Genomic DNA, 15,237 nt, shown 5'->3' with positions numbered 1-15,237 from the left:
GTGTTAATTTCTCCAGCTAGTGGCTGGTCCTCTAGACCAGGAACCTTTTTCTTTCTGAGCCCCCCCCCCCCCCCCAGCTGTGCCACAACGATTGCTTTTCTGCATAAAAAAGCCAGGGCTGGCGTTAGGGGGTAGCAAGCAGGGTCATTGTCCAGGGCCCCACATCACAAGGGGCACCGTGAAGCTAAGTTTCTCAGGCTTTGGCTTCAGTCCTGGGTGGTGGGGCTCAGGGCCCCGGGCTGCAGTCTGCTGTGGCAGGACTTTGGCTTTGTGCCCTGGGCCTTAGCGAGTCTAACACTGGCCATGCTTGGCGGACCCCCTGAAACCTGTTCGCGGCCCCACATGGGGCCCAGGACCCTGGGTTGAGAACCACTGCACTGGAGGAAACAGCTTTCAGATGCTACTATAAGAGAGTTACCCCTTTAGCTGAAGAGGTTAAGGTCCCAGGTTCAATCTATGCTGTGGGCCAGTGCACTGAGCTCCCTTGATTCCTACTGAAGCTTTTCTGAGGGTGTGGGGGCCACTCAGGATTGGCCCCAGGGATCTGTCTTCTGGACAAGGCTAATGTAAGCTAAACTAACAAGCATCCATTGGAACGGAGGTGAAAAGGGCCAGGAGTGCACAAAGAAGGGCTGAAAAGCCTCCTTGCCTCCAGCACAGAGAGATGTTCCCTGGGAACACGCAATCAATATTTCTTCTCTGAAAAAGTGGCAACCCCTGGTAGGTAAGCAAAGGTCGCCTCATCTCAAGGGTAAAATGCATTGTCAAATTAAGAGTCGCTGCTGCCTGCTCACAGGCCACTCCACGGTGCTATTTACACTCAAGGAAAGGAGCAGGTCTCCATTGTTTTGATATATGATCCGTAATTGGCACCATTAAAGAGCAGTGATCTCATCCAGGTTGTGTTCCTCTCCCCTGGGACGGGACTGGAGCAGGCTCCTGGTACCTTACAATGGTTACAATATAATGAGAGATCTGCACAACAGGGAACACTTTCTCCAAGTTCAAAGGGACAGCAGTGGGGGGAGGAGGTTTAGGGAAAGGGGCCTGGAGGGGGAGGAAGGGGCCCAGGGTTTCTCTCCAAGCTGCATCTAATACAGCTCACATTCGAATGCTCCAGTATGGAGCTCGGGCGGTGACCTTGGGGAAGGGAGGTGCAACCCGGTGCACGGAATGGTAAATATAGCCCGTCCCCCAGCAATCTGAACCTGGCCTACAGGACAAAGCATAGCAGACCACGCTGAGTACTTAGGGACCACGGAAGGCAGAAGTAAGACAGGCCTTTACGAGGGTGCCCAAAGAACTTATTGGTATGCGTGTTTGTCACTCTTACCGGATGCTGAGCCAGGGGTTATAACTGTCATGAGAGGAGGGCTGTATTTCTCACTGAACTGGCCCACTACCAGAGTGCCTCCTCCCCCACACTGGCTTCTCCGTCTGCATCAATGCTCTGCTCTGCCCAGGCCTGCATCTCTGTCCCTCATTCCCCTCCGCCTCTTTTGTGTGCTACACCCAATTCTCTCTCTCTCTTTGGCCCCGTCTACACTAACCATTTTCTTCAAATCTCCCACATCACTGGTGTGTCCCCATGGGTGGTAGAAATGGGGGCAGGCGGTGGGGCACCAGTGTAAACAGAGAACGAATGGCTTTGCCACTGGGTAACGTAGACCTGCTCTGAGCAAGGGTCAGTGACACCGCCAGTCCCTGGTACCCCGTCGCTGCGGGCAGAGCTGCATTAGAGCTACGGCAATGGTGGGAGATGGCCCTAAAGCACTAGAGAAGACACAGCCTTTGTCTCCTTCTCCCACTCTTGACTTTGTGCTGTTTTCACACGGCCCCTGGGCCTGAGGCAGTCTCCTTTATTCTTATTATTGTTATTATTATTTGTATTCTAGTAGCAACGAGGAACCCCAGCTGAGATCAAAGCCCCGTTGCGTGAGGCACTGACCATAATAAGAGATAGACCCAGCCCTGAAGAGGTTCTCTTCTAAACAGACAAGACAGACAGAGGGTGGGTGGGGAAACAGAGGCGCAGCAAGGGGAAGCGACTTACCCAAGGTCACACAGCAAGTCAGTGGCAGAGCTGGGGATGGAACCTAGCCCTCCCGAGTCCCAATCCAGTAACCTATGCACTAGACATCTTCCAGCCAAGTGCACAAATTATTCTTCACTTATTTTGGTTAGCCTGTCACCATTACCCACACTCCCAACCTTTTGCCTCTATACCTTCTGATAAATTCTTTAAATAAAATATGTGGAAGAATATAAATAAATAAAAAAGCTTGGCGCTAACACGGTAGGTTGGAATCACGCACCCACATGTGCACAAACACAGCAATCATATGATTTTTGTTGGTGAAACCCTCCAGCTATTCCATCCCTCCCCACTCCCTGCCATTGTCTGTGGTCAGGGCTCACAACATGACTATGTTCTGTCTAAGACAGATGATAAACTCCCCAGGGTAGGGATCCTGTCTTCCTCCATATCTGTAAAGGGATATAGGTTTCTATGAGTCATAATAACTGATAATATGAGAGAGTGCACACTGGTAAGTGTTTTTGTGTGCCTTCCGATGTCTGAGCATGTGGCTTTGTGCGTATGACAAAGAATGTGGTTGGATGGGTGAATTTATATTTGAAGGGGAGTATTTACGCATGGGGGAGTGCGCTTGTGTCTTTGTGAACATGCATGGGTGGGAGAGCATGTTTGTGTGTGTGCATATATACGCGTGTGCGTATCTCTGTGTTGGTGTGGGTGAGACTATAGGGGTGAGAATATCTGAGCGTATGTGAGTTTTGTATGTGTGCGTGAGCATGCGTAGCTGAGTGGGAATATTTGCCCGTGTGTGTGACCATTCACCGAAGGCTGAGAGGAAATGTGTGTCTATTTCTTCATTTATTTTAAAAAAGATCATATTGGATTTGTCGCTCTTATAGTTTGATCCTGGGAATTGCTCATTAAACTCAGCAGGACAAGGGACGTGGTGGAAGTGGAAATGCTGTGGGGGAGTAGGAAAGCAGCATATGTTACCTGGTGTGTGGCAACTGAAAGCTTGATGTTCTCTGCAAATCCTCTAATTAGCTGCTTCCCACTAGGGCAAACTGGCCCCAAAGACACGATGACCCAAGGACTCCTGTCTCCTTCCTTTCCCTCCTCCCCACTGGCAGGCAGACCAGCTGCAGCCCTGGCTTTAGCTCATATACCTATTCCATAGCCGTGCACACAATGCAGCTTAAGGTTGCTGTTGAGCTGAGTGGGAAGAGAGCACTGGCCCTGCATCTCCCTGCAGAGGTGAAAGGAGCCGCTCCAGGTGCCATCCTTCCGGCAGTGAATCACGTTGTTACCACGTCCCTGAGAATGGGAAAAGCAAAATACAGTCAGAAAAGTGACAGAAAAAGAATCAGAATCGAATCAAGGGCTGATGTTCTCTGGGAGCTGCGAAGGTCTAGGGGTTGGGCTTTTAGCTTAGCGAGAAACAGAATCAGACTTCTTCAAAAGGACAAAGAAAAGACAGACTGTATCCTGCCCAGAGAGACAGATGCACACTACCGTTTTCTATGTAATATTATGGCCTGTAAAGGATGCTCTCAAAATGGACCCAAGCTAACTAGAATAAGGGAACATTCACCCAATGTTCCCTCTTTCTTGATTTTAAGGTGTTTGTGCGGAGGACAGCCAACCTTTCTCTTCTTTCCCTTTTCTAACTAGTTACATCATCCTTGTATGGAAGAGAACAAAGAGTTCCCTATGCCCATGTGAAGCAGAAACAAAGGCAGGACACTTCTCTGTGAGGTTTTGCTGGGGCAATCTTTATAGCTTGCCTGCTGTGACTGACAGCAAAGAAAGAAACTGTGATAGAGAAGCACAGAGACAGAGGTAGAGAAAGAAATCATCTTGTGTGTGTGGATGCGTGTGAGGGTGGGGGAGGGTGCGGGATATCACATTTGTCTTACAAAAAGAGACCCTGTGGAATATTGGAGAATGAATGAAAGTCCACGGGGAAATATCATGCCCTTTTAAAACAACAAAGAAGTGCACAAGGCTTCTTTCATCAGATCTATGCACGCAGCACCCAGGGAATTCTGCATGAGCTGCTCTGCAGGATCCACAAGCCTAGTTGTTACTGGGTAGACAGGGGATATTCTGCACCAGGATATTTTGTGGGGCTAGGTGTCTAGCTCCCAGTGGTGTTCTACATTGGATATGTTATGGGATCTGGCCATCTCACTCCCAATCCCTGGCATGCAAGGGGGGTTTAATGTAATCCCTGTACTTGTCACTCAGCGGAGTGTACTGGGCATTCTCTGTGAGCTATCTTGTGGGGTCTATGTGCTTAATAGGAAGTATTTTCAGACAGAGCCGTCAGCAGGCAAGGGGGATATTCTCTGGGACCCGCATGCCTCACTCTGCAGGTGCCTGAGGCATCTTGTGCAGGTTGCATAACAGGATCTGCACACTATGTCCCCAGCACATCCCTCAGTGTTTTGCTTGTGCTGCTTGTCACCTTTGTTTTGCTCTTGGTTCCAGGAGGAAATTTGTTTTTCTCTTTGACATTCTTATCCTTCCCTGCTGAGCTTGTTGACGAACACGATGTTCGGGGTGATGCAACTGGTGTTCTCTGCAGGCTACTGGGTTGAATTTTCAGCCCACTTGTTTGTGTGATGAATGATGATGATATCATTTGAATTTTACAGTATGGCAGAGACCAGTACCTGTGACTCTCAGTGGCCCAAGGGTAACCATGCAAACAGCATAAAAGTCCAGACTAGCTGAAGAATGTTAGGTGAGGGATCAAAACCTCAACTCCCTGCTTTGGTTTGCTGCTTACTGGACTCTGGGTGTCAGACAGCCCAGAGCACCTACATGCAGGGAACATTTTCCCCTGCAGCAAGAAGTTCTTGTGGTATGGTGGGAAGAGAAGGGATTTGAGTGGAAGAAACTTTATTTCCCCAGATTTCTTTGTGAATGAGTAATCCAAATTAGACATGGAGACGACCTACTAGGTCATAGAATCATAGAATATCAGGGTTGGAAGGGACCCCTGAAGGTCATCTAGTCCAACCCCCTGCTCGAAGCAGGACCAATTCCCAGTTAAATCATCAAAACTTAATCATAGATCATAGAATATCAGAGTTGGAAGAGACCTCAGAAGGTCATCTAGTCCAACCCCCAGCTCAAAGCAGGACCAATCCCCAATTTTTGTCCCAGATCCCTAAATGGCCTCCTCAAGGATTGAACTTACAACCCTGGGTTTAGCAGGCCAATGCTCAAACCACTGAGTTATCCCTCCAGGGATATTTTGTCCTTCCCCCCTAAGATATTCATGTTGTCCATCCCCCCTAAGATTTGTACCTATAGCACATTATGGCATTTCCTATGGCTTTATGGCAGCCCAGCCTCTAAACACTATAAGAAATTTCCATAAACAGCCTTGCTTCTTTCTTTTCTGTGAACTTGCACCTGCAAGCTATGAAGGGTCTGAATCTGATGCTGTGACAGTGAACTAAATATTTCATTCAGGCTACAAGGTTCTGTTTGCCTTCTCTGGGCATTAAGGTATTGTCAGAGATAGCAAGAGAAGCATCTGGTACTGTTAGTCTCTAAGGTGCCACAAGTACTCCTTTTCTTTTTAGTACTGACCACTGACCAAAGACAGGGTACTAGGTTCAATCTAGTACGGCAACTCCTACCTCATGTTTGTGGTGGTAACTTTTCTCAGGTTTGCAGAGACAGCTTAGATCTGATTTTCATTTGGGGCATGCACGGTAGCTAGAGAAGGAAGAGATTTGTTGTCTTTGTGTGAGTATTTGTGTGTACCTGCTTAAACAGTCACCGCACACCTGGTGGTCAGTCCATTACAGACTGAGCTATCATGAGAATAGAAGGTTTGGGCTAGATTCTCAAGTGAGTTACACTCCTGTGCTCAACTCGGGTAGAAAATTCCAGCAGAGAACTCCCCTGGTGTAGAATTCTGATGAATGTTACTTGGCCTCTGCATCTCCCGTAGAGGGCATAGGGGCCATGTTAAGGCAGGAAAGCTGTGCTGTGTGGTCCATTAAGGACCCTAGGTCAGTGGTGCAACTTAGTGTTGACCGAGAGCAGCTCTGAAGGTATATCTACGCAGGGATAAAACACCCGCGACTGGCTCGGGTCAGCTGACTTGGGCTCACTGGACTCAGGCTCCAGCACTGAAAAATTGCTGTATAGATATTCAGGCTCAGGTTGGACCCTGCGAGGGTGAACGGTCCCGAATGTCTATACAGTGATATCTACCCCGCAGCCCGAGCCCTGTGAGCCTGAGTTGTGAGCATGCCTGCCATAGCAATGCTGCGGGTCTTTTATCCCTGTTCAGACATACCCTAAGTGTCACGAGGGTGGGGGTGTCAGAACGGCGTCACCAGCTCCCGGACAGCCTCCCCCTCCTCCTGCAAGAAGCAGATCTGTGGAGCAGGAGAAAATCTGGCCAACTTGGCAGGACCCCCCATTGCCTCTTGAGCAGAGGATAAAAATCCAGGTACCACATGCTGATCAGTGATAACTGAGCATGGTTTGTTATTGTAACACGTGGGTTGTACTTCCGTTGCAATTTTCAAAATACATGTGATAGCAGTGTTCAACAGCGACTTTTAAAGGTGACCCAGAGTTATACCCATAGAGCTGGCTGTGCTTGGGTTACTGTTGTATTATATTTGTAAAGTACTCCCAGATTCCAGTACTCTGGAATGCTGGAATATGGAGGAAAGCCGATGACCAAAAGATTTTGACTGCAGAAACTAACTGCCTGAGTGGAATACTGAGAGTTTCAGGACTACAGAAAATAAAAATAAAGTGATAAGAAAAACAGCTTGCGCTAGAAATAACTCTGTTACAGAAGATTCAATAAAGACAATTGTGATGGTCTGGAAACAAGTCAGGAATGGACCCAGAAAGGATACCATACATGGCGATACATACCAGAGTGCTAGTAACTAGAAACAGAAAGATTGAGGATGCATTGGATAGACACAGTGAAGAATGACATAGAACAAAAAAAGGTTTCTAGATGAAGAAAGCTGTAAAGCTGGTGCAAGACAGAAAGTGTGGGCAGATGTCATTCAGCCCCATGGTCGCTTGCAGAGCTGGTTGATGGGAATCAAAGAAGATGATGCCAAGTTCCCAGGACATCTGCTGCTATAGTAATATCCTGTCCATCATTCCCTACCCTGCATAATCTCTTGTGAAAATCCCTGCTGTTTTTCTTGCTTGGATGAAGCATGCATTATCACCTTGTATATCTGAGAAAATCTTAGTGGGTTTTATTCCTTAGATAATTAACACCTCTCAGGCAGGTCAGATGAGGTCTGGGGTCCTGTCTCTTTCTCTCTCTCTCTCTTTTTTTTTTGTAATCTGTTTTCCGTTATATCTGGAAACATCTTTCCCTGGAGGTCCTTTTCCAAGCTGCTTCTTGCACATTTGTTTGAGATGTTTTCTGAACTGACCACCAGAATCTTACTTTAAAGTGCATAAGCACATCCCTAATGTGTTGCAAAGAGTCTCTGGTGTCACCGTTGCAGCCTCATTAACTCAGCTAACTCTTACTCCATTGCCCATTACACCTCACTGGCCTTGTAAAAATGCACAAACCTTGTAGCACCATTTAGTCTTCAATATTATGCACAGCCCTTGTTATACTGCATAGGCCTCATAAGGCCATACTTCCCCGGTGGCATCACCACCTTTCCCCCGTTCCGCCCCACAGGTCTCATAACACCACACAGACCTTGTAACCTCCCGCATCCTTCATCACATTGCACATTTGTAACACACTACCCAACCCTCCTTTCATAGCACAGACCTCAGAGTGCCACACAAGCCTTGTCATGCCAGCCAGGCCTCTGCACCATTCTGGTTAATGTCACATCAAAGCACAGGATTCAGTCCTTCTCTACTCCTCGCCACGAGAGCAAGTCAACTCTGAGAGAGTTGGGGATGACAAGAAACACACTCTTACTTTCTTGCAGAACTGTCACAGTTTTAAGTATAGAAAACCTGACTGGGCCCTCTTCCAAGGCTATGTGTTTTTATTATTTGGAGCAAACATCAGCAGTGTCCTTCAGGCTACTTGCCTGATGGCAGATGCAGTCCATGTTCAATAGACCCTCAGAAATTTCAATTATAATAAAAAGTATTTTGGCAGGGTATTCTCTGTTCTCCGAACTGAGTGCACTCACCGTAACTTCCAGGGCCTCCACCTTCTCTTACCAAATTTATCAAGCAGTAGCACTTTTAGGATAATTTAGTCATTTCACAAACTGAAATTACGCTCTGGTTCAGGAAACCAAACAGTTCAGACTAGCTGTTGAACTTTATAAAGACTAGAGCCTCCTCTGCTGTAAACCAGCTTAGTTCCAATGAAGCCAATGGAGCTACACTGATCTACATCAGCTGAGGATCTGACCCTAACTGTTTAATGACATCTTATAGCCAGAGAAACACTATAGCTCAGTGAAGCTGAAGTATTGCTTAAAGTGTCGAGATCCATATAAAAGTAAACTACTATATGATAGAAATGCCTGGACTGCACAAGGAAAAGAAAACCCAAGAACCAAACTTATGTCTTTAAAAACAGACAAAGTCACCCAAACAAAAGCCATGTAACAACCAAGACAAGGGCTAAACTTCACTGCTCCGTCAGTTTCTTTTACTGTGTCCCATCTCTCTCCTGTATTAGTATGCTATTATAGAATGTCTCTCTAGATTACAAAACCTTTGAGGCATAGACCCTGCCCTCTTACCTGTCTGTAAGGCCACCAGCACACACCATTAGCCCTCCACACATAAATGATGAATACAGTTATCATCCTAATAAAATATTTCCCAACTAATAACAGTACTGTTTCTCCTTCACCCCTACTCCCACATTTTCTCCTTCTTGGGCACTTGCTCTCCATTCACAAAGACACTTTACAGAAGCATACTCGGTTTTTTCCATTGTGACCGTGAGAAGCTTTTAATGAGCATGATGTTACCAAGGACACTGCACGGATCATCTGTCAGAACCCGGAGGTAGTGATTAAGACAGTGCATTACAGGTAACAGCCTAGCACACTATGCAGCCCGGTGCATTCTCTAACATCCATGGAAGACTGCTCCTGAACCTGGGACGGTGACTGCTCACGTGACCACACAGCACGACCACTACCATACGCCCATGCTGCAGCAACCTTCTCACCTATCTTAGGGAAGCTCAATGCAAGCAATCACTGAGACCTCATACCAGAAAGACAGTGGCCATTCTCTGCAAAGCTGAAGGGACTGGTCTGATCCAATGAAGATGGATTTATACGGCCACATCCTAGAAGGCCCAAAGCATCCTCAAATCCCACTGATGCCCATAGGAATTGCAGGTGCTAAGCACTTCCCAGGAGGTGTGCGGCCTCTCATAGATTTGGTTCCTGAGGCAGCCGGGCGGCACATACAAGACTTGCCAGAATCTAGTTCCTGTTGGCTTAAATTATTCGGACACAAAAGGAACTCACTGATTGATTGTCATCTTCCTCACACTTGATCCTGCATTCGCTGTTGAACTGGAAGCCGTTGGTGCACTGGTACAGCCCATGGAACTTTGAGGGTGGCGGATCGCAGGTGACGGGCATGCACGCTCCAGCTAGCCAGGTGCCATCTTGCATGCACTGGATCTTAAAGGCCCTCCTTCCATGTGGAAACAAACCAGAATATTTAGTGAGTGGCTATGTCAGCTACAGCTCTGAAGAACCCGAGCTCTGTTTAGCAAGCTGCAGGAAAGGGCTGTGTTTGCGCCTTTCACGCTAGGGACCAAGTTGTGAATTTGCATCGTGTGGTCTTAAAGCGAAAATAATGATGAGATGCAAAACCAACATTCAGTCTGCTCATCTAATCCTCTCTTCTGCCTTTGACACATTTCCCAAAACACTGCTTCTCCAGTTTGTGGGCTGCGGGTAGTGTGAAATGGGTTGAACAGGGTCAGAAATATGACAGTAGTAAGCCTTCCCCAGAGAGTTTCAAAGGGGGCTCCCCAGGTTGAATATCAAAGATATATTTCTAAAGTAGGTCCTTAATGTAAACTCATGGGGAACACAGGATGGAATTGTCAAAGGATAGTGATTGAGTTAAGCGCCCAAGTCCCATTGACAGTTGGGTGCCTACTTCCCTTTGGTTCCTTTGAAAATACCAGGTGTGCTATCCCCTGTCCTTGTAAGATCACTAATAGGGAGAACTCCCATGAGTCTGTGTCAAGAAAAGATCTTCTTTCTCATGCCTATGGGATCTCATCTGCGTCCTACCCTATCCTCATTCTGTACTCATAGGATCTCTAGTGGTACAGCTGGTCCAATTATTCATTGCAGATAAATTACCCACTGAAGTTAACTGTCTTTTCTGTTGGTAAACACACTTTGTGATATTTACTGATTTAGCCACTACTTTAACTGTTTGACAAATAGTTTATGTGAATTAATTTCAGCACGTGGATTGTGAGTTAATTATTTTCTTGGACTACTCAGTATTTATTATTCATTATTAGTGGTGTGTTACTAGTCACCTAAGTCATACAGCCTTGTTTTTGCTATCTGATTGGATGACTGAAGCTTTTTAAACTGGTGAAGAATGAATCATGAACACCAAATAATGAATACTCCTTCTGGTGCATAAAAATATTTTTGTTTGGATGTGAATATGGGTATTTGTATGAAGAACGACCATTCCCCAAACATTTGGATGAACAAAAGTACGTTCGGGAATAATGAATAAAAATGGCATCAATATGGTTGAACCAAACAGCTGTTTGGAATCTGAGCAAATGGCTCCAAACACTGTTTTTACTGTATACAACTAACTTTGTCTATGGGCTCTCATCCCTCTCATTCCATACACCTGGGATATCCTCTATAACTCTTCTCTTTTCTGGGATCTTTGATAACGTTGCGTTATCCACAACTGCTGGCATATGTGAGTTGCCCCACAATAGTCCCTGCTACTCACACAATCCACTAGTACCTAGAGATCTTCCTCTCCAGAATTTTTTTTTAACCCACATCTCTCTGGAATATGTTGTCTGGTTGGTGTTACTGTTTTACTTACTTCTTTGCTTTCCTGGAGGAGCCAGGAACATGGTAACCCGGTTTGCATTTGTACTTGCAAAAGGAGCCCACTTTGTGCTTATCTTCACGGCAACGGGCAGTCTGAAGATCTGCATTAGGAACTAGAGATGGAGCTCGACACATCAGCTCACAAAGGGCCTCGGGGAAGGACCACAGCCCGTCTTCCATACATGTCAAGTTGCTGTTGTTTCCTGGAAAGGACAGTGGAAAGGGTTAACAAAATCAGGCATGGCTATTTTGTTAGGGTATCCTAACTCATACAACAGATCAAAAGATTCCTTGGTTTGCATGTCAAAGTGAGCTATGTATATTTTCTTCATTTATCTTCTGCGTCTTCTACCTTTAAATAACTAAGAACTCTGCTGTCCACAAAGACAAGGTAGCCCTTCTGTGCTCTTTTCAGGAAAGGCTGTGACACAAGAGACATACTGACTGTCTGCTCTTGCATGGATACTTTACTTTGTTCTTTCCTGTTTTGAGGTTTCTCTTAATCTAAAAAAACCAAAAAGGTCTTTTCTGTTTGAAAATATCCATGCATGGAAAGTCTGCTTGCTTGTTTGCAAAATCATTCATAAGCTACCCCAAAACATACACACATACCCCATGGAACTAACATGATGTTGCTGCCATCCTTTCACTCTGCTTGGGTGTGATACCCCTTCTCCCTACCTTGTGTCTGTCCTGGCTATTTAGATTGGAGATTTGGGGGACTAGGGACCATCTGTATTGCATTACAGTGTCTAACACAATGGGTTGGTCCTTTGGCACTAGTACCTGAACATGATTAGCATTATTTGTTATTAATTATTGTCATTAATAATAATAATAATAATAATAATAACAACAACAACAACAACAACTAAAGTGTTGTTTTCCTTTGGAAGCTTGCTTGGCCAATATCTGAAAGGTAAAAGATATGGTAGGACACATTCATCCCCGGTGTGGCTTCGCTGATTTCACTGGAGTTACACCAGGAAGAATCAGGCTCAGTATGTTTTGTATTTCTTTGTCATTTCATGTTGTATGTAACAAAGGAACAAGCTTTGTCCAAAAAAAAAAAATCCCACAGCTGTGAGCCAATAACCATTCAAAGACCTAACAGTCAATCAACCCCCCAACCCAGTGCTTCAGAAACAGTGTGGGGAGCTTCACTCACGTTGACAAGTCCCAAACTGAGTCCCATATGGTCTTTCTCATCTGGAAGGATGAGAGCTGTGACATGAGATGTCAAAGCTGGTATTCAAAGAGAGGAAAAATGGAGGAATTCCCAGAGCACAGCAAGGCATGCGGAGGAGCCCTCCTCCTTCATTAAACCATTGGTGGCTTTTTTTTTCTTGCCTTCGTAATTGTGGCTGATTGCTGAGGTATTTTTGTGAAAACCAAAGCTCTTTCCTATAGCACCAGCCTGCTTCTCTTGTCTGACTCATGCAGCAATTCTGCAGTCCTGCACTGGTGAGACCCTGCTTGCTACTGCAAAGTGATGAACCGTGACATTACAAACAGCGGCTTCCATGACATCAGTGATTGAATTACGTCTGAGTCATTCAACGTCCATCCTCCAGAAGCTCAGTGGCAATGCCTATTAGTCACCATCTGAGACTGTGCAACAAATGATTTTTTTATTGCAGTGGTCCCCAAACTGTGGGGCATGCCCCCCCTAAGAGGGCACAGAGGAAGGTTTCAGGGAGTATCGGGGAGGGGGGGGGGAGGCCAGCCCCCACAGAGGGTGGGGAGAGAGCACCACACAAACCCAGTTCCAGCTCCACTCCACTCCTTGTTCCGTCCCCAGCCCAGCTCCTCCCCCATCCCCAGTTCTGCCTTCAGCCCAAGCTCCTCTGGAATGGAGGGGGGGGGTGCGGACAGATTCCATTACTGATAAGGGGGGGCACAACAGGAAAAGTTTGGGTACCACTGTTTTGCCGTATTGTTTTGAAAGCTACACTCCAAAAGTACAATGATACTAGCTGTGCAAAACTAAGGGCCAGATCTTCAATTGGTGTCCATTAGCCTAGCACCACTGTGTTCACCAATTGAGGATCCAGTCACTTGTGACTTATTTTATTCTGCAGTGTTCAGTGTGACCATTTTCACCCTTTGTGGTGGACAAATTTGCGCCCCTTGAATTTGACTGTCACAGTTAAAACTTATTCCACTATTTTTTCCCCAATTATTTCCAATTAGATGCCACCTTCCTCTTGGAGAGGATCCCACGTTAGTGCAAAATAATAATAAAAAAGACATTTTGATAAAAATAGGACAACTTATAACAACAGGGGAAACTCATGCCTTTTGAGCAGTTTTATCTTTTACTATGGAAGCGTTGGCTGTGGATACATAGTTAAGGTTGAGCTGAGTTTTGCACTTAAAGCAGGGATTCAACAATTTTGTCATGAATGGAGAATTCAGTCCGCCCTCCCACAAAATTAAGGGCATTTCATGCACCTCATCTGGAATCCAGAATCAGCACTAGCAGATGAGTTGACATCATACCTACAAAAAGCCTTGCATCTCTAGTGTACCTAAATATACAGTAACGTTAGGGATTAATTCAGTGTTGGTGGGTGACAAGCCAACCCGCCTTCAAAGTTCTTTCAAGTTAGAAGCCTTCTTGGTGTACTGACAAGATCAGATCAGGCAGTGGTGAGAAGGGTAGAGATTGCAGGGATGAGCACTTTAGAAGCCACATGAAATTGGGATAGGCACTCATCAGAGAAAGGAAAGCAGTAGCAGGAGGAAAGAAAGGAGCAGCATGTGTTACTTTGGGGAGTATCATTTAATGGACTCAGGCAGGGAAGGCAGGAGAGAAGGGGACAGGCTGGGATGTGCAGAGGGCTGGGAAAGAGGATGGCAGCAGGAGATAAGTGGATCAGGAAAAGATCCCTCAGGGAACTGAGTGTGCGCCAATGGGAGGTGGGAGGCTAAAGTCTTCTGCTGCCTTCAAAAACAAAGGGAAGGAGCATAAAGGGGAGACTGGAATAGGAAGCAGAGAAGACATGGGAAGGAAGAAGACGGAGCAAGGAAACATGCTCCATTTGGACAACATTTCAGGGGCCAGATCCTCAGCTGTGCTTCAATCAGTACATCCAGTTAACTCTGGGATGTTCAAAAGCCCCAGGGACCATTATGTCCAGTGCATTATGTTAGACTGTGAGATGAGCTGGGCCAAAATCATAAGCTCTGAACTCTCCAAAGTTCAGATGCAGTGTTTTGATTGGGTTTCATCCAATGAAGTTCCTTAAAGTCTGAATTGGGTCCACCCCTAATTATGAACGATCAAGGTCACATGCTGTGCTTGATGGGGGCAGGAAGGAAAAAGTAAAAGATGGAGCTGAGATCACATCTGCGACATCTGCTTTAGTGATCCATCTAGCAGTACCCCCCTCACAGGGGTGCGGATGCAAAGGCAGACCAAATGTACCTCAGTGAACAAGACAGACGAATCCTGAGATTCTCAAATATTCTATTATTGACACAGGGTCAAATCTTGAAAGCTTCTGAACATCAGCAGTTCCTACCAAAGTTGGAAGGGGTTACAAGTGCTCAGCACCTCTTCAGGATTCAGCCCCTGCAGAACATTTTGGGTAACTTAGAGGTCTTTTTGGGGTGTGTTTGTTCCTTTCATTGTTTACTTCCAACAGTCTTGCCATCTGCTCTGAGGAATCCCCTCGCCTTTCTCATTCCAGACAAAGCCCTCCCTACAGCTTCTGTCTGTGTGGCATGTGTGAGCCTGATGAAAACTTTGGAGAATTTCTTTAGATGTCAGTAATAATAATCAATGCCCAGAGGTTTCCTTTTGTCAGGCTGGATTTTGATATTTACTGACACTGAGTACCACTTTGCTAGTCTAGTAGGAGTTGACGGGACCACTTGTGGAATAAGGTGCTATTCAACATGAGTAAAGGTGTCAGAAACTGGCCCTTGGTTTGGACTCTCATCACGTAGCTCAGAATGAACGAACACAGCGCTCCCAGCTACATAAGTCATAGCTGGTGCTGGTGCAAAATTTTCAAAAGCGCCTGAGCGACTTAGGAGCCTATGTCCCATTTTCAAAAGTGACACAGGAATTTAGGAGCTTGAGTCCCATTGAATTTCACTGAGACTTGGACTCCTGAGTTTCCA

The 15,237-nt window shown here is 46.0% G+C and overlaps 1 protein-coding gene across 5 annotated transcripts in view; it reads right to left on the bottom strand.

Annotated features, from left to right (window-relative positions):
* The window catches only part of PAPPA (pappalysin 1), a 228,109-nt gene that overhangs the window by 32,282 nt on the left and 180,590 nt on the right, over nucleotides 1-15,237 (bottom strand). For all 5 annotated transcript variants that reach the window (XM_073313934.1, XM_073313936.1, XM_073313935.1 and 2 more), the window contains 3 exons: nucleotides 11,099-11,309; nucleotides 9,520-9,691; nucleotides 3,205-3,352 (listed from right to left, as the gene is read on the bottom strand). In XM_073313934.1, coding sequence (XP_073170035.1) covers nucleotides 3,205-3,352; nucleotides 9,520-9,691; nucleotides 11,099-11,309 — 531 coding nt within the window. The remainder of the gene's footprint in view (nucleotides 1-3,204; nucleotides 3,353-9,519; nucleotides 9,692-11,098; nucleotides 11,310-15,237) is intronic.

The sequence above is a fragment of the Lepidochelys kempii genome, chromosome 16, assembly GCF_965140265.1.
Source record: "Lepidochelys kempii isolate rLepKem1 chromosome 16, rLepKem1.hap2, whole genome shotgun sequence".
NCBI lineage: Eukaryota > Metazoa > Chordata > Testudines > Cheloniidae > Lepidochelys > Lepidochelys kempii.
This window is presented reverse-complemented; position numbering and strand designations above follow the sequence as displayed.